This window comes from Caretta caretta, chromosome 16 (assembly GCF_965140235.1).
Source record: "Caretta caretta isolate rCarCar2 chromosome 16, rCarCar1.hap1, whole genome shotgun sequence".
Classification (NCBI taxonomy): domain Eukaryota; kingdom Metazoa; phylum Chordata; order Testudines; family Cheloniidae; genus Caretta; species Caretta caretta.
In genome coordinates this window covers 493,281-518,339 of record NC_134221.1, presented here as the reverse complement: position 1 = coordinate 518,339, position 25,059 = coordinate 493,281, and the positions used below count along the sequence as shown (strand labels likewise).

Here is a 25,059-nt window from a genome sequence, read left to right as displayed (position 1 = left end):
ACAAGAGGGTGGGCTCTTGGGCGAAGAGGTGGAGAGAGAGAGAGTGTGAGTGAGTGTGTTTTTCCCATTGGTGTAATTAGTTCACACCCTCAAAAGGCAGCAGCAAAGTCAATGGAAGAATTCACTTGGCCTGTTAAGATGAGCAACAATTATGCTGAGCTCTGTGGAATTGCAAAGGATGTTGTAGCATCTCAGTTACTTCCTGATTCTGGGGCTAATCGTACAGGCTCTACTCACCTTTCTGGAGAGACCTCCTAAAAAACCCTGGATCACCTCAACAGGCCTCCTGTTGGGAGCCCATTGCTCCTTTTGGACAGGAATTTCATGGAAATTGGACAAGGAATGAATAAAATGAGTTGTTTGGATTTACAACTAAGCTTGGTGAGCTTTGCAGACATGTACATTAAAAGCAGGAATTAAAGATAGTATGATCCAGAAATAGATTTGTTTAATTGCACTTTTATTTTTTAGGTTTTATCAAATCTGTATAGGAGACAAAGACATAGCATTTGTCATACAGTTAGTGGTGTTTCCAGTGGGGGACAGTTTCCACAGACATGTTGATTCCAAAGATCACACTTAAAGGACGGATACAGAGAGACCATCACAATGAAGGGGGACTTCTGGAAAACCTGGTTTACATGTGTTAATCCCTTTGCTCTTACACATTTATTCCATACTTTGACTTTAGATAGCTTCTACTTGAGAGCAAGGTGCTCTACCCCAAGCTAGAGGACTTATGTGAAACAAGTGTTTACACTTCAGTACATTGGCTGGTTCACAGAAGTTAGTCCTCATATTTTTTGTTAAATTTGGCTACTTATTCCATTTTTATTCACTAAAGCAAAGCAGCCCTTGGGTATTGAGTCACTGCTGTCAATCAAGTTTGTACTCTGCACTGCCTGAGTTAAAATAAGTTATTCTATATTTAATGGAACACTTGCAAATTTTTCTCAAGGTATTTTTTGTAAAAGTGTTCACAGAACCTAGAACAGATCTAAACAGTTTCCATTATGCTATTATAATTTAAGTGGGAAGTGTTTGTTTTTAAAAGCAATTTATTCCCTCCCCTCATGTGCAATATTTGCAACTCAAAATGCTGCAGGATTGTGTACAGGAGAGACCCTGGAAGTGAAATGACTAGAAAATGAACTTAAATAAGACAAACTTTACAGCTGAGTGAAAAGTAAATAGAGCACAAAGAATGAAAATTGGATTTACAAATTCTGTTCCAATAACCTATGGTGTCCTGAATAAGCCAGTTAAGATATATACACCCTCATCTATAATTTAATAGTGCCCCTTTAATTTAAGGAGTTCTAGTTTATACTACAATCCTGCCACGTTTAGCAGCAGAGAAAAAAGGCACAGCAGACTGGCAAATGACTGCCCAGAGTAACTCCCTCCTCTGTCTGGACAGGGAGCCCACTAACATCTTGTTGACTGTAGTGCTGTTATTGTGAGGTTTCTATTGCCAATGGCAAAGTGCAGCCTCACATGATCTAACCTGCATCAGAGATGGACATACATGATGCGAATGAAGTACGGACGTGGGTGTGAGCAGACTGTGTGGTGACCAGACTGCGCCTTTTGTGGGACTGGTGGGGAGTGCTAACAGCCAGGGGTTGTGGGACACAATGATTTCACGGAGTCAGACTTTGCAGTGAGTAGGAGGCAAAAAGTTTTGTTGTGCAGATATTTATCATAATCAGAACTGCACTGCTGCCAAGTGCCATACACAGTTAAATGGTCAATGGGAGCTGCAAATTGTTCTGTTTCACTGCACCTGTACACTTAGTAAGCAACAGGCTGCCTCTTCTGCAGGCTTTTCGGCTTGTGGTTTGGACAGGCTAGCGGGACAGCTCAGCCCTAAAAGCATGAAGGTTCACAATAGGCAGAGGGGCTAGGAGAAAGGCAAGCTCAGTCTCACTCTTGGTCCTACACTCAGCCAGCATGGTGCCTCCATTGGCAGGGGATTGTGAATTAGTTTTACAGGATGTGCGGGCACACACATTAAGAACATACTGCATACACATGAACATACTATAACCCTTCAGTGTCACTCATTTTAGTGAGGGAGGGTAAAGGGATTTAGCTTCTCACAAAGGGAAACACTAGAGGAGTCTTTAAAGCACTTACTAGAAGCTGCAGGTCCATATTTAATAGAGTATTCGTTCTCCTGGCACTCCGGTCTCAGCCCATCAGAGCTCCATGGAGCTGTGATGCATTGACAGCCTTTGCAGAGTAGCCCTTGGCTCAGGTAGCACCACAGATTGCTTTCTACAGCTCAGTGTTCAACACTCAACGCCTATGTTACCTCAACTCCTTCAGTTTCCACAAGGCATGTGCGTGAGCAGGAAATACTCGGATTAGAAGTCTCCATAGTAACCTACTCCATGTACTTTCAATTGGCATCTAACTGCTTGGTGAGCATGTTTGTGATGGCCGGATGTGAAGCCCTGCAGGTGGATCCAGAAGCGTTTCTAGTGAAGGGTTAATCTGACATCCCACAGATCTTTGGAATTCTATATTTGTTGTTTTAGTATCAATTGTACTGGGAAAGGAGCAATTTTCTCTGCCCCATTTTCATCACTGTATCTGATGCAGAATCCTGCCAGACTTGCTTATTCCAGAACTGGTTACAAAATTCATACTTACATCAGAATTTCAGATTAACAAATTGATGGCTCACACAAAAGGACAGCGACAGGAACATGCAAGATGAGTGGCTGGCTGCTTAAACTTGCCCATAAACTGGGCTAGCTGATCATGCCAGCGAGATTGGGCCCAACTGCCCAGCAGTGCTGTCACTTGCTGACAGCCCCAGTTAACTTGCAACCGTGGGACTTTGGAGAGTCCCAAGCCTGTTCCATTTACATCCCAAGGAAATGCAGCTGGTAAGTCCAAAATACGCTTGAGAGGAGGCAATGTGCCCAAAGGGGAAGCTCACAGGCTTGCTTGCCACATCCAGCTCTTCATCCCAGCCAGTCCAGGTCATCATCATCGTCATCATCCCCAAAGAGTGGGGTTGGGGGAGGGTGCCCTTTCATGCTCTGAAAGCCCAAATGGAAAGCAGGGTTAGATTATTAGAGTTCAGTCTCCGTACAGCAGGGGTGGGCACATTTTTGGCCAGATGTAGGAGATCCAGGTTCACTTCCCTTCTCCCTGCCCAAGGGGAGAAGAGATTTGAACAGGGACCTCTCCTTCTCCCCTACAGGCAGGGGGTGGAAATTGAACCTGCATCACCCACATCCCAGGATAGTGCTGTAACAACTAGGCTCTAGGATATTCCAGTGTGAGGCTCCCTCTCTCTCCTGCTGAAGCTGTTTCACTGTGGATAACTAATAAAAAAAGTGATCAGAGCTAGGGGACTGGACCCAGGACCTCCTACCTCCCAGGCTGGGGCTCTAATCACCAGACCACACTCCCTGCCCGCCCCCCACCCCCCGGGATGATTATCCCCAGCCAGTGGAACAAATATTTAAAATAGTCATTGGGCCAGAGAGAGTGGGAATGACTCCACAGCCCAGCAGTCAGAGCACCCACCTGGGAGGTGGGATATCCCAACTCCAGTCCCACAGCTTCCATCACTCCATCATTAGTTATCCACAGTGGAATAGCTTCTACCATAGAGACTGCGGGAGTCCCACATCATACTACCCCAGCTCTGTTGTTAGAGTCTTCTCCCGAGAGGTGGGCGATCCCTGTCCAAGTGCTTTCTCCCCCCCACGCCCCTCTCTGCTGGGAATTCAACTTGGGTCTCCCACACACCCCAAGCAATTCTCTAAGCACTGAGCACCAACACCACCTCCTCCTGGATTTTGTATGAGACCTAATCCAGCAGGCAGCCTCTGAGCATGCCGACCGGAATGGGCCTCGACTTAGGCGGACCAAAGCCTGTCTTCCCTGGTTCGCAAAGCGCCCTCAGGCTTAGGTGGGAGACAGGCACTTGAATGCCTAGAGGGAGGCAGCAGTGCACATACCCCAGGATCTAGAACTCAGGTGTCTAGGGAACGTTTCCAGTGGAAGGTGAGGCACCTACAATGTTAGGTGACAGCCAAGCAGGAGTTTCCCTTAACTTTTAGGCCCAACCTGGACCCAACCTGACTGGAGCCCCCAAGGGTCGAGCTGTTTTCTTAGAATCATAGAATATCAGGGTTGGAAGGGACCTCAGGAGGTCATCTAGTCCCACCCCCTGCTCAAAGCAGGACCAACCCCCAATTTTTGCCCCAGATCCCTAAATGGCCCCCTCAAGGATTGAGCTCACAACCCTGGGTTTAGCAGGCCAGTGTTCAAACCACCGAGCTATTCCTCCCCCCGAATCCAATCCCGACACTTCCCCTCAAACCTAGACCGTTGTGACTGCTGCAGGGCCTCCTGCCCCTACAGCTGGCATGGCAGCAGCTGCATGCCTTGATCCTTCCATCTGCTGCGCCCTGCTGCAGGGTGCGTGGCGACTCTCTGGCGCACTCCATACCGCAATGCGGTGGGGAAGGATGGCGGGAGCAGGGCATGCAGCTGCCATCACCCAACCCCATGGGCAGGAGGAGGGGAGCCTTCACAATCCAACCCTGAGAGAGTCCAGCTGTTTTTACATCCATCCCAAACCTGACACTCGTAGTCCCGTCCAACTGGGTGTGGGTCAGGGTGCAGGGATCTAGTTTTGTGGACTGCAGTGGTGCTGCGTATAGAAACCTGAACTCCAGAGTTAGGCACCTAAGTTACTTTGTGAATCACACCCCAAGTTCTTACCACTTCTTCCTCATCCTCCTCTTCCGGTGGAACTCCAGGCTTTAGTGGTTTATGGGTTGCAACTTTGAACAAGTCATCGTCATTCTCAGCGAGACTAGAAAAGGACAGAGAATTAAAAGAATCTAATTCTCAGTGTGGGAAAGGAAGCCAAGAGCAATTTGCCTGCACTTGAGGAATAAGCTCTAGTCCCACTACTCAGGTTTGTATAGTAGTAACAGGCTACTCACGGATGTGTGAAACTAGTTGGGGCTTATATAGTAAAGTAACAGGACTCCCCTTTAGGCTGCCAGGAGTGGAACTTCACAATAGCTAGCTGGTGGTAACAGCTTTGCAATGGAATCACTGATTCAGCTAGAAACAAGGGACAATGATCATACTGATTGCCCAGTTTGTAGTGCAGCACTGCAATCACCTACCCCGGAGGTCTCAGCCATACTAACACTTTTCAGTTTCTCCCCGGGAGACAGCACTAGACTGGACACCTGCAGCTCCTAGTATTTTAGCCACCCTTGTTTAGATTTGCGCTGAACAAGTACCTAGCTGGCTGGCCAGCCCAACCTAGCACACTGCCCTGCACCAACTGCCGGATGTTTAGGCCACACTAGCCCACCACCAGTGGCAGGGCAACTGCACAACAGTGGGAAATTGAGAAAGGAACTACTGTAGCCATAGAACTCTCCAACCACCACCAACCTGGAATCCTTCTGCTTGGGGCTAGATGCCAGTCCTTGGGGTTCTGTAGCTTTGTGGTTGGTGGCTGGATCCTTCTCTGCCATCTCAGATGTTAACTCAGAAATGCTAGTACCCATTTCAGAGTTGGGTGCATCTGGAATTCCCAGACAACTCCCCCACTCTGCACTTTTCAGAGGCAGGGGTTCCAGTCCTCCTGCAGGCTCCTCTGCCTTGTGCTCTGAAGCTGGGGTTTCCGAAGGCATGGCCTCTTCCACTGCTTCCAGCTTTGTGTCTAGAATAGAGGGCTCTGGACTTTCTGCTTGAACAGATACTACTTCTTGTAAGCTGCGTTCATGCTGAGCTATCCCACTGGGAGCACTTGCCTGCCTTTGCTCAGCCAGTACAGAATCTACATCCTCCTCAGGATCCACCAGCCCTTGGCTGGGCTTTACTGGCTGAACCGATTCAGAGAAGATATGCTCTTCATGCATCTCCTGGATCATCTTCACTTCTGATGCTGTAGTGTTCTGGGTCCTCTGCCCTTCCTCAGGAGATCTGGGAGGTGCAGCAATACCAGCAGACTCACCTGCTGGTTTAGTTGGACACACAGTGCTTGGTGCTGGCCCATACTGGACAGCACCTTTATGGTCCTCCTTCACTTTTGGTGGACTTTCCTGTTTCCTCTCTCCAGTTCTAGGCTCCTCCTCCTCGTCACTGTTGCTCTCTCGCCTCTCCTGTTGTCTGCTGAGCAGCTGCAGAGTTACAGTCTGGAAAACAAAGGAAAAGGCAAGGGAGTGTTAATCACTAGAGATACAAACCACCATGACTGTTTGTAACGGCTGCTGATCCACTGAAGGAAGGAAAGTCTCTTGATGCTTTAATATGGAAGAGGATCATCCAGCCAGGTGCACCTGAGTGTGCATGTATTAGCTGGGCCTCTGAGGCATTTTCAGATAACTTCCTACCCTCTTGCAGAAGGCAACTATCTAAGGTAGAAATGCTATTGCACTTGAACTCTGAGAAGGTTGCAGCGAAGATTAGAAAAGCATCAGGCAGCCCTAATCCCCAAAGAGGCAGGCATTGCATTACCTGCAAATGGGAAAACAAAGGCTGGGCGGGACACCGCAAGTCACTGTCTGTTCTTGGAAGTGAGGGGAGATGAAATTAAAAACTCGTTTCCTAACTCCTGGTTTCTAGCCACTAGGCAACAGTGTCCAGTTACACAGCACAGGCTGCAGGCGCAGAGTCCTTCTTCCTTCCCCCAGCCAATGGGGCTTGAAACCAACCCAGGAAGCGCACTTTGGGGAGATGAGACTTTCAACTTTGCCCTCTCTGCTGAGCCTCCCAACAAAGCAGCCACTGAGCGGACATGTTTTCTCCATCCAACTCCCACTACGCAGGCCAATACTCAGCATCCCACCTGTTGACATGTTCAGGACTGAGTCGTGTCCTGAAGGTCAAAGGTCATATCTCATCCTGGATGCTCTCAGCTCCCAACCCTTGCTTCCCCTACCCCCAAGTGCCAACACAGGAAGCACTTGTCCAATTCGCTTCTGGCTGTGTAAACGTTCTACTGCAGCCCCAAACCTAACCTGACAATCCTGAGGCTGCTACGTGTGTGGGGATTCTGGGCAGAGAAAGTCTAATTTCTACCAAAAACTGTTTTCTCTCCAGCTGATCTGAGAGGGAAGAGTGGGTACAGCAGGCAGCTGGGTTGTGGAAAAATGCCATGTGTACTTTCTAAAGTACATTGGGAAGGTCAAGAGCAAACTTCTTAAATTCAAGTCAGCAAAAAACCAACATGAACTCAGTCCTCTCAGCTAGGTACCCACCTCCAATGCCCATATTCTGACTGATCCACTTCCTCCAGTACCACAGTGACAGCTTGCATTGCTGCACTTGGTAATTTTTACCTCTAAAAGAAATAATCCAAGTTCTTGTGCCCAGTTTCCCTTAATATTAAATCTAATTAAATCATCCTTGTCTTATTTAGCCTATCCCCTACTGCCTTGTGAAAGCTCAACAAGAATGTTGAACATATCAAGTGCATTGTCCTAGTTTCTCTGGGAGAAGAGGTTCCCATATTTTACTGTCCCTCACTGTTGTATCTCCTCCCATTATTTTATAAATACCCTTTTTATCATGGTTACTAACCACAGCTTCACACTATTCCAGACCCCGGCTAGAGGTACACGTGTTCTTTTGGCCCAAGACTCATTCTCACCGTTGCTGGTTTGTATCCCATCAGTACTGTACCTTGATGGTGTTCATGACAACACCAAGAACCGCTTTGCCACTGTACGATTCTTCCAGCTCAAATTCACCCCTCAAAGTCTGAAATACCCCATTCATGATCTTTTTCACCTGAGAACAATGAAGAGGAGCATATAAACATGATATCTGCATCATTTGGAACATGTAAGAAAGAATGGGTCACCAAACCAACATTGTAGGCTTCTCCATACAGCCGAAAAGTCAGGTCAAGAGGGGCCACAGTTCTGTTTTAAGAGACTGCACCTTTCACATTTGGCATGCCAGGGCTGGAGACTGTCATGTGCAAATGGTACGTCACCCCAGAGCTGGAGGTGGCTACCAGGATTTTCATTCTTTAAGTAGTACAGAAAATTCTTTTCTGGGTATCTGCCTGGTGAGTCTTGCCCATATGCTCAGGGTTTAGCTTATTGCCATATTTGGGGTTGGGAAAGAATTTTCCTCCAGGGCAGATTGGAAGAGGCCTTGGAGGTTTTTCGCCTTCCTCTGTAGCATGGGGCACGGGTCACTTGCTGGAGGATTCTCTGCTCCTTGAAATCTTTAAACCATGATCTGAGGACTTCAATAGCTCAGACATAGATGAGAGTTTTTTCGTAAGAGTGGGTGGGTGAGATTCTGTGGCCTGCGTTGTGCAGGAGGTCGGACTAGATGATCATAATGGTCCCTTCTGACCTTAGAATCTATGAGTAGTAATCTGTATTGAGGGGTCAGGACTTCACACCAGGAGTCACACTGCATCTTTCCCTCCAAGGCCCCTGATAGGAGTAGTACTCTACACAGGAACAAGCTCATCCTCTGGGTACGCTTCCCCCAAAGAATAAGGCACTGCCATGTGTTTAATAAATAACTCTCCCCCTACCTAGGGAAAAAGTTCAGGGTAGACATGAAGTAGAGAACTTCTCTGATGAGGGTAAACCAGACCACCCTGGCTGGGCCAGCTCACCTCCTCTGTAGCGTCTGCAGGCGGAGATCTCTCCTGATTTTCTAGTAGAGAACCCTTCTCCAGCTCCCTGATACGCTCTTCATAGCGAGCCTTCAGGGCAGCAACATGGGACTGTAGGACTGAATACTGTCGAAGGAAACAGGAAGTCAGAGCAGCTCAATAGATCCTCACTGACATTCACATCTTGCTACTACTGTGCCCAGTTTGCAGCAGGACAGGTTAGTGACAGCAGCACATTTGTTCACAATGCCATGATTTTGTAGATCTCTTGCAAAGACAAACAAAAAAACAACAACAAAAGCCTAATATTTGCAGAGAGCTCCTAACAGGCAGAACACACACAAGCTGCAATTTTCTCCTGTTCCTGACTAAAGCAGCTTAATGCAGGATTTCACTAGCTGAGGCATTTACAAAACTCCCTCAGAATTGTCCCAGCAACAGCCACCATCGCCCCACCCCTGTGAAGATAATAGTCATGCTGGGAAGGAAGAGCCTGTGGACTCCCCCAACCTTGGGATGTCAAGGAGGGGGCATGACTGCACTGGGATGCTATGCAGCAGCATTCTCTGGTAGAAGGGCTGGATCCTGTCACTGGGCCCATATCAGCCACTGGAAGCAATACAAAGCTCTCCTCTTCTCCCAATGGGACAACATCAGTGGCCTCAGTCAAGATAATACATCAGTGAGGGTTGGCCTCAGTGTTCACCCTTTACCTTCTCATTGATCGGCCCCAGTTGCGCCAGCTGCTCCTGAAACACAAAGAGTTTTTGCTCCTCTACATTTCTAGAGCGTTTCAGAGTGGAGAGCTGAAAAAAAGAAACAAAAAATAAGAACATACATAAGAACGGCCATACTGAGTCAGACCACTGTCAGAAAGACTAGGTGGGCCTTTGGTCAATGCCAGGTGCTTCAGAGGCAATGAACAGACCAGGTAATCATCAAGTGATCCATTCCCTCTCATCCATTTCCAGCTTCTACCAAATACAGTCTAGGGACACCATCCCTGCCCATCATAAGCCATTGATGGACCTATCCTCCATCAATTTATCTAGTTCTTTTTTGAACCTGTTATAGTCTTGGCCTTCACAACATCCTCTGGCAAAGAGTTCCACAGGTTGACTGTGCATTGTGTGAAGAAATACTTCCTTTTGTTTGTTTTAAAACCTGCTGCCCATTAAATTTCATTTAGTGACCCCTAGTTCTTGTGTTATGTGAAGGAATAAACAACACTTCCCTATTTACTTTCTCCACACCCATCATGATTTTATAGACTTCTATCATATGCCCCCTTAGTCGTCTCTTTTCCAAGCTGAAAAGTACCAGTTTTATTAATCTCTCCTCATATGGCAGCTGTTCCATACCCCTAATAATTTTTGTTGCCCTTTTCTGAACCTTTTCCAATTCTAATACATCTTTTTTGAGATGGGGCGACCACATCTGCACACAGTATTCAAGATGTGGGCGTACCATGGATTTATATGGAGGCAATAGGATATTTTCTGTCTTATTATCTATCCCGTTCTTAATGATTCCCAACATTCTGTTCACTTTGACTGCCGCTGCACATTCTCTGAAAACATCCACTCAACCATCCACAATGACTCCAAGATCTCTTTCTTGAGTGGTTACACCTAATTTAGACCCAATCATTTTATATGTATAGTTGGGATTATGTTTTCAATGTGCATTACTTTCCTTTTATCTACATTGAATTTCATCTGCAATTTTGTTGCCCCATGTCACCCAGTTTTGTGAGATCCTTTTGTAACTCTTCACAGTCTGCTTTGGACTTAACTATTGTGACAAAGCTCGGTCCTTGGCTCCGTGGGTCCCGCATTTCCTGGAGGATTTTGCTAGCCTCAGAGGCTCAATGACCCTCCACGTAACCCTTCTTTCTCTAGAGAAAAGGGTCACAGTCTACTGAGCCATTTTCACCATAAGCCAGCGAGGGAGGTGAGGAGAAGTTATCCTTCCTTGCACAGTCTCTGTTGTCTCCCAGTCTCAGTGATTAATCAGGGGGCAAAGGGGTCCCACCCTCTACTCCGGGCTCCAGCCCAGGGACCCTAATAGTATCAGCTATGGTAGCTGACCTTTTAGAAACATGACATGTACAATTCCCTGGGCTACTTCCCCCACAGCAGCCCTCACTTCCTCAAGCTCCACTTCACCCTTACCTCAGGGCCTCCTTCCTTGTGCCTGATATGGTGTGTACTACTCAGCCTCTCCAACAGCGCAACTTCCTCCCACAGCTCCCGACATGCACACCCACCTGACTGACTGGGAGGCTTTTAAATAGTTTCAGCCAGCCCCTGATTGGCTTCAGGTGTCCCAATCAACCTAGCATTTTCCCTGCCTTCTGGAAAGTTCTTATTTGGTCCCAGGTGTCTTAATTGACCTGGAGAAGCTTCCATTTCACTTAACCTGGTACCAGGGATTTGTTTAGCCTGGAGCTAATATATCTATTTCCCACTACTTTTCTATAGCCATCTGGCCTTGCCCCATCACACTATCTTGAGTAGTTTTGTATCGTCTGCAAATTTTGCCAACTCACTGTTACCCGCTTTTCCAGATCATTTATGAATATGTTGAATAGGACTGGTCCCAGTACAGACCCTTGGCGAACACCACTATTTATGTCTCTCCAGTCTGGAAACAGACCATTTATTCCTACCCTTTGTTTCCTATCTTGTAATCAGTTACCAATCCATGAGAGGATCTTCCCTCTTATCCCATGACCCCTTACTTTGCTTAAGAGTCTTTGGTGAGGGACCTCGTCAAAGGCTTTCTGAACATCTAAGTACACTGTATCCACTGGATCACCCCTGTCCACATGCTTGTTGACCCCCTCAAAGAATTCTAGTACATTGATGAGGCATAGTTTCCCTTTACAAAAGCCACACTGACTCTTCCCCAACAAATGATGTTCATCTGTGTCTGACAATTCTGTTCTTTATTTTAGTTTCAACCAGCTTGCCCGGTACTGAGTCAGGCTTACTGGGCTGTAATTGCTGGGATCACCTCTGGAGTCTTTTTAAAAACTTGGCATCACATTAGCTATCCTCCAGCCATCTGGTACACAAACTGATTTAAATAATAGGTTACATACCAGAGTTGTTAGTTCTGTAATTTCACATTTGAGTTCCTTCAGAACTCTAGGGTGAATACCATCTGGTCCTGGTGACTTATTACTGTTTAATTTATCAATTTGTTCCAAAACCTCCTCTAATGACACCTCAATCTCCTCAGATTTGTCACCTAAAAAGAAAGGCTCAGGTTTGGGAATCTCCCTCACACCCTCAGTTGTGAAGACCGATGCAAAGAATTCATTTAGTTTCTCTGCAATGGCCTTATTGTCCCTGAGTGCTCCTTTATCATCTTGATCCTCTAATGGCCCCACTGGTTGTTTAGCAGGCTTCCTGCTTCTGATGTACTTACCATTTTTTTTGCTATTACTTTGAGTCTTTGGCTAGCTGTTCTTCACATTCTTTATTGACCTTTCTAATTACACTTTTACACTTTACCTGTCAGAGTTTATGCTCTTTTCTATTTTCCTCAATAAGATTTAACTTCCACTTTTTTAAAGGATGCTCTTTTTCCTCTCACTGCTTCTTTTACTTTGTTGTTTAGCTATGGTGGCACTTTTTTGGTTCTTTATGTTTAATTTAATCAGCAGCAGAGATGCATTTTACTATTCCCTTTCCACCAGATCTATCAGACCTTTCCCCTCAGAAAAACTGTCATGCTCGGTAGACATCAGCTGCAGCATTTCCCGCTAGCTAGTTCTGTCCTGAGGTCAGCATGCCCCTTCTCTGCCCCATACAGAACCCCTGCTAATACATCAACAGCCAGTCTCCTCGTTAATCCCAACCACCCAGGAGTTAAGGGGGGCAACATCCAGACACATCCTTCAGCTAAGAGGGGAACCATCATCTTCTCTGAGAAGCCAGGAAACTGAAAACACTAGCCACACCAAAGTGGCAGAGCACTCCTGGGTACGAGATTCCCCACTACACCCCTCCCATTTGCTTCCGAAGGACAACAGCATGTGGGAAGGAGGTGGAGAAGTGAATGTATAGACAAGTGGTTAGCAAGGGAGGGCAGTCTACCTTCTCTTCCAGCTGGGTGATGCACTGCTGTTGAGAGTCTCTCTGTTCACACACCTCCTGATACTGCCGTAAGTGCTGCTCCTTGGCAGAGACCAGCATGCGCTCACATTTTGCTTCCCACTCGGATTCCAGCTCTGCCTGAATGAGTGACAGCTGCCCATGAAGTAATAGAAGTGATTAGCAGGGAACTACCAAGACATGACAGTCACATTCACTCTTATGAGCAGAGAATTCTGGGGTGGGGCCGGAGCAAGGCAAACTCTCCTACCTAGTTCTGCCATCTTGGGGTTGGTGTTCTATCCCTGCAGCATTTCCTCCTCACACAAAGCACAATTCTATCCTCCATGGGAGGGCAATTCTCTAATGCTGGCTCAGATTGCAGCCCCTTGCTTCACCAGTTGCTGTTGCTATTTGAAGGGTCCCCAACAGCGATGGAGCCCCATTCACCCTTCCCTCTACCAACAACTCTACTCTTCCCCAACTCCACTCTGACCAGTTAAAAAGGAGCTCTGCTCTGTTGGCACAAGGGTGTACGCCTCTTGGCTATCTTCTGATCACTGCATCATTTGCTCTGGAAGACCAAGCAGGCAAGATTTGCACCCATCAGGACTGAGGCTGCTCCTGTTGCCCCAAAGCCACATAACAGCTGGCTGGAGACCAAACTCAGAATCATAGCCCATTCTTTTGAAGTTAGGAGCCTTCCTTACTCCCCACCTAGTATAGTTTCCTGTCTGCCTGGGTTACGTAGTTCTTTGGAGTCATCGGTAAGAATCCTGGAGCAGGAGGTAAAGGCAAAGCCAACAAAGGTCAGCAAAGCAGAGGAGAAGCACTGGAGACAAATCCCCTTAGCGAAGCAGGGTGCTATTTCTTCATTGAGCAACTGATGCAGCTTTGTCCAATGTGTATTTGCAATCTATAATCAACAGGCTTTCCAGTTGGAACTCTCACAAACCTATCCAGTGGGAGGAGGTCTCCTCACCTGCTCTGCTGCTGCTTGATCAGTTGAAGTCCGTGCCTTTTTCAGGAGCTGTCGAAGTTTGTTCAGTTCTTCCTGGTAGGACCTGCGAATCTCATCCATCTCTTCCTCAGCCTGGCTTCTCTCCAAGAGGGATTTCTTCTTCCTCTCAACAAGATTCTGGAGAACAGATAGTATGTCTGAGCACAGGTCTGGACTGCATCCAGATAGTGTCTCATCCCCTTGGGCACTGTGGGCAATTTCATTGTCATTACTATTATATACAATCATTAACGTACAAGGAACTTTAAAATCTATGTAAGTGCACTCCTGAACTGATGTGCCAAAACTGTGGTGTTTGTAGGGAAAGAGTTGCCTTTCCAAAATTTGGCTTGCTTCGTGTGGGTCTGCAGAAACACTAGCATACAGCTGGAACTGTGCATCTCCCCTGAAATGCAGATGCCTGGGCCTACCTTTTCCAGGTTCTCTTTCTCCACTTTCAGGTCTGCAAGCTCTTCTTCCAGCGCCGTAACCTTCAGGTCCAATTGCCTGCGGCTCTGCTTCTCAGCTCTGAATTTAGCTTGCATGTCTTCTGAGGATTCTTGGAGCTCTGCAAGAACACAGCTCACTGTGGGTTTCCACATTTCATATTTCAGGTTAATCTGAGAGGGAGAAAACTTAGAGCTCATAGCAAGAGTAGAACACAGAAGGGTCTAGTGGTTTCTATGGGAACTAGAACCTGTGACATGGTAACACTCAAAGCTCTTGTGTGGGGGTTATTTCCAAATATTTAAACAGGTCATCTGCTCTACACCTTCCCCTCCATGTAATGGCCTCAGCACCAATGATTACAGTAACACCATTATAAAAGCTGTCATTTTTCAACAAGGCTCAAAAGATACAAGGCTGAAAAAGCACCAGTCCCACCTTCCCCTCTTGAGCTGGTTTTTACAAAGGTCTCACTGTCTGTCTTGTGATAGGACAACTCAATACAGCCCAGTTCGTAGCCAATGCTGGCAATAAAGTTAATAAAATAAATGCTGAGAGACTCCTGAGCTGGGGTGGGAAGAGAGCATAAATATCCTTGACACCGATCCTAGGGAAAATATGAATAGCTGTGTTAGGGTACATTCTGAACTTTGGGGTATAGATGTGGGGACCTGCATGAAAGACCCCCAAGCTTATTTTTACCAGCTTAGGTTAAAAACTTTAAGGCACAAATTTTCTTGTTTTTGGATGAGTACTGCTGCCACCACCAAGTACGTTAGACAAAGATTTCGGAAAAGGACCATGTGGAGTATTTGTTTCCCTAAAATATCCCCCCAAACCCCTTTACCCCCCTTTTCTGGGGAGGCTTGAGAATAATTTACCAACCAGATAGGTAAGGTGAGCACAGACCAGACCCTTGGGTTTTTAGGACACTAAAAACCAATCAGATTCTTAAAAAACAGAACTTTATTATAAAGGAAAAAAAAGTAAAAGCAGTATCTTTGTAAAATCAGGATGGAAGGTAAATTTACAGGGTAATTAGATTTAAAACACAGAGGATTCCCCTTTAGGCAAAATTTAAAGTTACAAAAAACAGGGATAAACCTCCCTCTTAGTACAGGGAAAATTTACAAGCTAAAACAAAAAAGATAAACTAAAGCATTTTTTTGCTGTACTTACAATTTGTAATTTTAGAGGCTTATTTTAGGAATGGTTTAGGAAAGGTTGTATTTTTTCTGCCTGGTCCCTCTCTTTGTCTGGAGAGAGAGCACAAAGAAAAACCTTCCCCCACAGATTTGAAAGTATCTTCTCCCCTTATTAGTCCTTTTGGTCAGGTGCCAACCAGGTTATCTAAGCTTTTTAACCCTTTACAGGTAAATGAAGGATTTTATGCTACCCTTAGCTGTATATTTATGACATGCCCCCCAAATTATAGATAGTGCTGGACAGCCTGCTCCACACTGGCTGTGATTTTTTCCTGGAGCTTTAAGAGAAAACAGAATTAATAAGACACATGCACCTTTAGATATACTACTGATTATATAAAAACTAACAATATTTTTTACATTTTAAGGACGATTTTAACCAGTTAATTTTGGGAAAGTTTTACAGGAGAGTGCATTAGCCACCTTGTTAGAAGGTTTTGAAATGTGTTGTATTCCAAAATTTTAATTTTGGAGCGCTAAACTCCACCGAAGAAGTTTTTTGTTATTGTTTTTGACGGTATGAAGCCACTTTAGCGCAGCATGGTTGGTTTGCAGGTGGAAATGCCGTTCCCAAACGTATGGGCGTAGCTTTTTTAGAGCTTATACAATGGCGTGACATTTCTTTTTGCTGATTGTCCAGTGGCTTTTCCTTTTAGACAGTTTTTTGCTAACGACAGGATGGAATTTTTGATTCGGTTCTTCCTGCATTAAAACTGCTTCCACACCACACTTGGATGCGTCTGTGGTTACTAGGAAAGGTTTGTTAAAGTTTGGGGCCCTTAGCACAGGGTTAGACATGAATGTTGCTTTAAGCTGGTTAAAGGCCTTTTGACACTTTTTAGTCCACTGAACTATATTTGGCTGTGTTTTATGGTTAGGTTTGTTAGGGGTGGAGACTTGGCTGTTGTGCGGTACAAATCGCCTGTAATATCCGGCCAAGCCTAAGAAGGATTGGATCTGTTTTTTTGACTTTGGGACAGGCCACTTTTGGATAGCATTTACTTTGGCTTGTAAGGGGTTGATAGTTTGACCCACCTGGTGTTTAAGGCAAGTTACTTTTTTTAGGCCTATTTGACACTTTTTAGCCTTAACAGTTAGTTCTGCCTCCCTTATGCGCTCGAAGACTTTTTGCAGATGCTTCACATGTTCTGCCCATGAATTAGAAAAGATGGCCACATTGTCAAGGTAGGCGACTGTAGATTTTCCGAATCCCACTAGGAGACTATTTACAAGTTTTTGGAAAGTGGCGGGTACATTTTGCAGCCTGAATGGGAGCACATTAAATTTATACAGCCCAACATGGGTGACAAAGGCTGACCTTTCCTTGGCAGATTTATCCAGCGGTACTTGACAGTACCCCTTGGTTAAGTTTAAGGTAGAGATGAACTGGGCACGTCCTGGTTTTTTTAATAGCTTATTTGTGCGTGGCATCGGATAGCTGTTTGGGCAAGTTATAGCATTTAGCTTACGGTAGTCCACGCAAAGGCGTATCTTTCCATCTAGTTTGTGAACTAGAACGACTGGAGATGCCCATGAACAGTTAGAGGGGCAGATTACACCCATTTGTAACATGTTTCAGATCTTCCGGTTTATAGAAGTTTTGGCTTGAGGAGACACCCGGTAAGGCTGGGCTCTAATTGGGCAAGCATTACCTGTGTTAATGGAGTGGTATGCCCATTTGGTTTGTTCTGGGGTGGCTGAGAACATTGGCGCGAAGCTAGTGCAGAGCTCCTTGATCTGCTATGGCTGCATACGTTCAAGGGTTATGGAAAGATTTACCTTTTCCACGCCACTGTCACTTTTTTTTTTTTTTGGTAGTAGACACCTTCAGGCCACGTAGCGTTCTCTCCTCCCTGGGCGTTAATCATAGAATATCAGGGTTGGAAGGGACTGTAGGTTCTAGTCCAATCCCCTGCTCAAAGCAGGACCGATCCCCAATTAAATCATCCCAGCCAGGGCTTTGTCAAGCCTGACCTTAAAAACTTCTAAGGAAGGGGATTCCACCACCTCCCTAGGTAACGCATTCCAGTGCTTCACCACTCTCCTAGTGAAAAAGTTTTTCCTAATATCCAACCTAAACCTCCCCCACTGCAACTTGAGACCATTACTCCTTGTTCTGTCCTCTGCTACCACTGAGAACAGTCTAGAGCCATCCTCTTTGGAACCCCCTTTCAGGTAGTTGAAAGCAGCTATCAAATCCCCCCTCATTCTTCTCTTCCGCAGACTACACATCCCCAGTTCCCTCAGCTTCTCCTCATAAATCATGTGTTCCAGTCCCCTAATCATTTTTGTTGCCCTTCGCTGGACTCTCTCCAATTTATCCACATCCTTCTTGTAGTGTGGGGCCCAAAACTGGACACAGTACTCCAGATGAGGCCTCACCAATGTCGAATAGAGGGGGACGATCACATCCCTCGATCTGCTCGCTATGCCCCTACTTATACATCCCAAAATGCCGTTGGCCTTCTTGGCAACAAGGGCACATTGTTGACTCATATCCAGCTTCTCGTCCACTGTCACCCCAGGTCCTTTTCTGCAGAACTGCTGCCTAGCCATTCGGTCCCTAGTCTGTCGCGGTGCATTGCGTTCTTCTGTCCTAAGTGCAGGACCCTGCACTTGTCCTTATTGAACCTCATCAGATTTCTTTTGGCCCAATCCTCCAATTTGGCTAGGTCCCTCTGTATCCTATCCCTCCCCTCCAGCTTATCTACCACTCCTCCCAGTTTAGTATCATCCGCAAATTTGCTGAGAGTGCAATCCACACCATCCTCCAGATCATTTATGAAGATATTGAACAAAACCGGCCCCAGGACCGACCCCTGGGGCACTCCACTTGACACCGGCTGCCAACTAGACATGGAGCCATTGATCACTACCCGTTGAGCCTGACAATCCAGCCAACTTTCTACCCACCTTATAGTGCATTCATCCAGCCCATACTTCCTTAACTTGCTGACAAGAATACTGTGGGAGACCGTGTCAAAAGCTTTGCTAAAGTCAAGAAACAATACATCCACTGCTTTCCCTTCATCCACAGAACCAGTAATCTCATCATGGAAGGCGATTAGATTAGTCAGGCATGACCTTCCCTTGGTGAATCCATGCTGACTGTTCCTGATCACTTTCCTCTCATGTAAGTGCTTCAGGATTGATTCCTTGAGGACCTGCTCCATGATTTTTCCGGGGACTGAGGTGAGGCTGACTGGCCTGTAGTTCCCAGGATCCTCCTCCTTCCCTTTTTTAAAAATTGGCACTGAATTAGCCTTTTTCCAGTCATCCGGGAAGGAGGAGGATTCCGGGAACTACAGGCCAGTCAGCCTCACTTCAGTCCCCGGAAAAATCATGGAGCAGGTCCTCAAGGAATCAATCCTGAAGCACTTACATGGGAGGAAAGTGATCAGGAACAGTCAGCATGGATTCACCAAGGGAAGGTCATGCCTGACTAATCTAATCGCCTTCCATGATGAGATTACTGGTTCTGTGGATGAAGGGAAAGCAGTGGATGTATTGTTTCTTGACTTTAGCAAAGCTTTTGACACGGTCTCCCACAGTATTCTTGTCAGCAAGTTAAAGAAGTATGGGCTGGATGAATGCACTATAAGGTGGGTAGAAAGTTGGCTGGATTGTCAGGCTCAACGGGTAGTGATCAATGGCTCCATGTCTAGTTGGCAGCCGGTGTCAAGTGGAGTGCCCCAGGGGTCGGTCCTGGGGCCGGTTTTGTTCAATATCTTCATAAATGATCTGGAGGATGGTGTGGATTGCACACTCAGCAAATTTGCGGATGATACTGAACTAGGAGGAGTGGTAGATACGCTGGAGGGCAGGGATAGGATACAGAGGGACCTAGCCAAATTGGAGGATTGGGCCAAAAGAAATCTGATGAGGTTCAATAAGGATAAGTGCAGGGTCCTGCACTTAGGACGGAAGAACCCAATGCACAGCTACAGACTAGGGACCGAATGGCTAGGCAGCAGTTCTGCGGAAAAGGACCTGGGGTGACAGTGGACGAGAAGCTGGATATGAGTCAACAATGTGCCCTTGTTGCCAGGAAGGCCAACGGCATTTTGGGATGTATAAGTAGGGGCATAGCGAGCAGATCGAGGGATGTGATCGTCCCCCTCTATTCGACATTGGTGAGGCCTCATCTGGAGTACTGTGTCCAGTTTTGGGCCCCACACTACAAGAAGGATGTGGATAAATTGGAGAGAGTCCAGCGAAGGGCAACAAAAATGATTAGGGGTCTGGAACACATGACTCATGAGGAGAGGCTGAGGGAACTGGGATTGTTTAGTCTGCAGAAGAGAAGAATGAGGGGGGATTTGATAGCTGCTTTCAACTTCCTGAGAGGTGGTTCCAGACTATTCTCAGTGGTAGAAGAGGACAGGACAAGGAGTAATGGTCTCAAGTTGCAGTGGGGGAGGTTTAGGTTGGATATTAGGAAATTTTTTTTCCCTAGGAGGGTGGTGAAACACTGGAATGCGTTACCTAGGGAGGTGGTAGAATCCCCTTCCTTAGAAGTTTTTAAGGTCAGACTTGACAAAGCCCTGGCTGGGATGATTTAATTGGGGAATGGTCCTGCTTTGAGCAGGGGGTTGGACTAGATGACCTCCTGAGGTCCCTTCCAACCCTGATATTCTATGATTCTATGACTCCTTTCCCCCTCATTTTATTCTCCCAGGTGATCTTGCCCATTAGCTCCCTGAGGGAGTCAAAGTCTGCTTTTCTGAAGTCCAGGGTCTGTATTCTGCTGCTTTCCTTTCTTCCTTGTGTCAGGATCCTGAACTCGACCATCTCATGGTCACTGCCTCCCAGGTTCCCATCCACTTTTGCTTCCCCTACTAATTCTTCCCGGTTTGTGAGCAGCAGGTCAAGAAGAGCTCTGCCCCTAGCTGCTTCCTCCAGCACTTGCACCAGGACTGACAAACTGACAAACCTTTAATTTTTTGGAATAAAAGGGCTTTAGAGAATTAACATGGTACACCTTAGGCTTTTGGTTGGAGGTGGGGGATGCTATGAGATAGTTTACAGCTCCCAGGCGCTTTGGACCGTGAATGGCCTTTCCCACAACATTTTTATTTTATGGGTCTGGAGCGCCTTAAGACCATGACCTGGTTCCCAACTTTGAAGGAATGCTTTCTGGCATGTTTATTATACCAGGCTTTTTGCTCTTTTTGAGCATCTTTTAGGGTTTTTTTTTAGCAAGGGCTAAAGAGGTTCAGAGGGCATTTTGTAGGTTGATTACAAAGTCCAGTATGTTAGTTTCTAGAGAAGGCGTAAACCCCTCCCATTGCTGCTTTGCCAACTGTAATGGCCCCTTAACCTTGCGGCCATACAAAAGTTTAAACAGTGAAAACCCTAAACTAGGATGTGGTACAGCCTTGTAGGCAAAGAGCAACTGTTGCAACGCTAGGTCCCAATTACTGGCTTGCTTATTTATGAATTTACGTATCATGGCCCCCAAAGTTCCATTAAACTTTTCCACCAGGCCATTTACTTGATGGTGGTAAGGGGTGGCAACCAAGTGGTTCACCCCATGAACTTCCCCACAGGCTTTTTATGGTCCCTGCCAGGAAATTAGTTCCCGAATCTGTAAGGATGTCAGAGGGCCAACCTACCCTGGCAAAAATGTGTGTTAATGCACGGCACACACTTTTAGCTCTGGTGTTGCTTAGAGCTACTGCTTCCAGCCATCGGGTGGCAAAATTCATCAAAGTCACTATGTACTGCTTTTCTCTGGGTGTCTTTTTTGGGAAAGGACCCAGATTATCCACAGCTACTTGCTGAAATGGAACCTCAATGATGGGGAGTGGCTGGAGAGGGGCTTTGACCTGGTCTTGGGGTTTTCCCACTCTTTGGCACACCTCACAAGATTGGACATAGGCAGAAGCATCCTTACCCATTCCCTCCCAGTGGAAGGGCTTCCTCAAACGGTCTTTGGTCCTGTTCACCCCAGCATGGCCACTAGGATGATTGTGGGCTAAGCTCAAGAGCTTTACCCGGTACTTAGTTGGAACTACCAACTGTCTCTGCGGATGCCAGTCCTCCCGGTGCCCAACAGAAAGTTTCCTTGGATAAAAGTCCTTGTTCTACCACAAACTGGGATCAATTAGAAGAGCTGAGAGGTGGTGGGTTGCTCTGTCCAAGCTCCCTGGAGGCTTTCATCTGCTTCCTGCTCTGCCTGGAACTGTTCCCTTGATGCTGGAGACCTCAGTTCCTCACTGGATAGTGGACCTGGGCTTGGTCCCTCGGGAAGCGATGCGGGGGACGGGGCTGGTTCCAGGGACGGTGACCCACTCTCCACGGGTGTGCTAGGTTGGGGTTCAGGCTCTAGCTGAGCCTCTTGCACGGGTTCAGCTGCTGCTGCCAGGGCGGGCTCGGTGGGGCCCTCTGGTGTTGGGGTTGCAAGCGCTGAACTCGGGGCTGGCAATGGTTCTGGTGCTGGTTGCTCCTCCAGTTCCAGTTCTGGGCCTGGCTCTGGCTGGGTCTCTGCAACTGGATCCACTACTGCTGTCACAGACATTGGCCTGGGATCCGGTTCCACCACTTCAGTCTGGGTCTCTGTTAACACAGACGGGGCCCTGGTAGAAGGCTCAGGAACAGAGCTAGGTGGGAAGGCTTGCTTAGCCTGGCTGCGGGTGACCATTCCCACCCTCTGGGCTAGCTTCACATGGTGGGCCAAGTCTTCCCTCAGCAGCATGGGAATGGGATAATTATCATAGACTGCAAAAGTCCACATTCCTGACCAGCCCCTGTACTGGACAGGCAACTTGGCTGTAGGCAAGTCAAAAGAGTTTGACTTGAAGGGTTGAATCGTCACTTGTGCCTTTGGGTTGATAAATTTGGAGTCCACTAAGGACTGGTGGTTAGCTGACACCTGTGCTCCAGTGTCCCTCCACGCGATAACCTTCTTCCCGCCCACACTCACAGAGTCTCTTCGCTCTGAGGATATCTGGGAGGCATCTGGGCCTGAGGACCTTTGGTGTGACCCCAGTGCAATGAACTACAATCTGTTGGGGTTTTTGGGGCAGTCGGCCTTCACATGCCCCAGCTCGTTACATTTAAAACATCTTCCAGCTGACTGGTCACTGGGGCGAGGTGGGTTGCTGGAGAATAGTGTGGTAGGACGATAAGGTGTCTGGGGTTTTCTTTGGGTGTAGTTGAGGCCTTGAGCTGCCCCCGGTGGTAGGGTGTGGTCTTGGGGTATCCCTTCTGGTATCTACCCAAACTGCAACCAGGGTTTTTCCTCTTTGCTACCTCCACCCGTTTTGTTCCCATTTGCCCCGCCTTTCTGACGGTCTGGGACTGTTCATATTGATCAGCATAAGAAGCAAGGACTTTTTGCTGAGTTCATTTTTTTATTCCATAAACACTGTTTTACATCATTATTGGTCAGTCAGGAACTGCTCCTGGACAATCAAATCACACATTCCTTCGAAGCTAATTACACCCCTTTCTTTGACCCATTTATCTAACAGATCCTTCATTTGGTTTACATAAGCAACATTACTTAGTCCAGACCCTCTTTCAAGGGCTTTAAATTTTACTTTTTAAGTTTTAGGTGTAATTTGAAATTGTTTTAAAACCAAATCCTTAAATTTACCATAGTCAGAAGCATCCTTAATAGGCATCTTGTTAAATATGTTTAGAGCTCTTTCAGTCAATTTTGCTACCAATGTGGTCATTTTGTGATCGCTAGGAATTGCATGGAGAGTGCACAGTTTCTTAAAGGTGATGAAATCTTTAGCAATATCACTGGATTTATTAAACTGTGGACAAAGGCGCTCCCATTTGTGGATTTTTGGGGAAGAATTGTTAGGGCTATTCGGTAGACCCATCTTAGCCCTTTCCAGATCTAAGTGCTTCAGCTCTAACTCCGTCTCCAAGCGTTTTGCCTGTTTTCTCTCCTCTGCTTTCAACTCCAAATGCTTTAAGGCCATTTGTTTTTTATGTTTTTTTTTCCTCCCTGTCTTTTTTCAGCTTTAAATCTGACTAATTTCAGGTTTTTTTAGACGGCACTTTTTTGTGTGTGTCATTTTAGCCTTTCTGCGCTTAGCCTAGCCTAACCGGAGAGCTAGGAAAGAAAAAAAAAGCTTGTGAATTCCCTTGCAGGACTTAACTACTCTGCTTTCAGGCAAAGAAAAAAAGCTCCAGTTGCTTTCAGCTTAAAAAAAAAGTGTCCTTTTAAAAAACAACCACCACCTCCCTGCTTTCCAAGCAGCCAAAAGAAAAAACATGAGTCCTTGTGGCACCTTAGAGACTAACAAATTTATTAGAGCATAAGCTTTCGTGGGCTACAGCCCACTTCATCGGATGCACTGAATGGAACATATAGTAAGAAGATATACATATACATACATACATACATATATATATATATATACATATACACACACACACACACAGAGAAGGTGGAATTTGCCATACAAACTAAGAGGTTAATTAATTAAGATGAGCTATTATCAGCAGGAGTAAAGAAAAGAAGCCCTTGAGGAATTCCACCATGATTTCAACAATTTCCATCCCACCATCAACCTCAGCCTAGACCAATCCACACAAGTGGTCCATTTCCTGGACACTACAGTGCTAATAAGTGATGGTCAGATAAACAGCACCCTATATCGGAAACCTACTGACTGCTATACTTACTTACATGCCTCCAGCTTCCATCCAGGACACACCACACGATCTATTGTCTACAGCCAAGCTTTAAGATACAACTGCATTTGCTCCAATCCCTATGACAAACACCTACAAGATCTCTATCAAGCATTCTTAAAACTACAATACGCACCTGCTGAAGTGAAAAAACAGACTCACAGAGCCAGAGGAGTACCCAGAAGTCACCTACTACAGGACAGGCCCAACAAAGAAAATAACAGAATGCCACTAGCTGTCACCTTCAACCCCCAACTAAAACCTCTCCAACGCATCATCAAAGATCTATAATCTATCCTGAAAAAATGATCCCTCACTTTGACAGATCTTGGGAGACAGACCAGTCCTCGCTTACAGACAGCCCCCCAACCTGAAGCAAATACTCACCAGCAACCACACACCAAAACCACTAACCCAGGAATCTATCTTTACAACAAAGCCCGATGCCAGCTCTGTCCACATATTTATTCAAGTGACACCATCACAGAACCTAATCACATTAGCCACGCCATCAGGGGCTCGTTCACCTGCACATCTACCAATGTGATATATGCCATCATGTGCCAGCAATGCCCCTCTGCCATGTACTTTGGCCAAACCGGACAGTCTCTATGCAAAACAATAAATGGACACAAATCTGACATCAAGAATCATAACATTCAAAAACCGGTAGGAGAATACTTCAACCTCTCTGGCCACTCAGTAAAAGCCTTAAGGGTGGCAATTCTGCAACAGAAAAACTTCAAAAACAGACTCCAATGAGAAACTGCTGAGCTTGAATTAATATGCAAACTAGATACCATTAACTTTGGTTTGACTAGAGACTGGGAGGGGCTGGGTCATTACACATATTGAATCTATTCCCTTAAATTAAATATCCTCACACCTTCTTGTCAACTGTCTAAATGGGCCATCTTGATCATCACTACAAAAGTTTTTTTTCTCCAGCTGATAACAGCTCATCTTAATTAACCTCTTACAGTTTATATGGCAAATTCCACCTTCTCTGTA

General features: G+C 46.2%; 1 protein-coding gene across 12 annotated transcripts in view; it reads right to left on the bottom strand.

The window, feature by feature from the left end:
* Positions 1-439: 439 nt before the first annotated feature.
* The window catches only part of FKBP15 (FKBP prolyl isomerase family member 15), a 91,319-nt gene continuing 66,699 nt past the window's right edge, over positions 440-25,059 (bottom strand). For all 12 annotated transcript variants that reach the window (XM_048823091.2, XM_048823093.2, XM_048823092.2 and 9 more), the window contains 9 exons: positions 14,173-14,309; positions 13,724-13,879; positions 12,745-12,897; positions 9,352-9,444; positions 8,639-8,764; positions 7,681-7,788; positions 5,446-6,191; positions 4,753-4,846; positions 440-3,053 (listed from right to left, as the gene is read on the bottom strand). In XM_048823091.2, the coding sequence (XP_048679048.1) occupies positions 2,976-3,053; positions 4,753-4,846; positions 5,446-6,191; positions 7,681-7,788; positions 8,639-8,764; positions 9,352-9,444; positions 12,745-12,897; positions 13,724-13,879; positions 14,173-14,309 (1,691 nt within the window). In that variant the 3' untranslated portion in view covers positions 440-2,975. The remainder of the gene's footprint in view (positions 3,054-4,752; positions 4,847-5,445; positions 6,192-7,680; positions 7,789-8,638; positions 8,765-9,351; positions 9,445-12,744; positions 12,898-13,723; positions 13,880-14,172; positions 14,310-25,059) is intronic.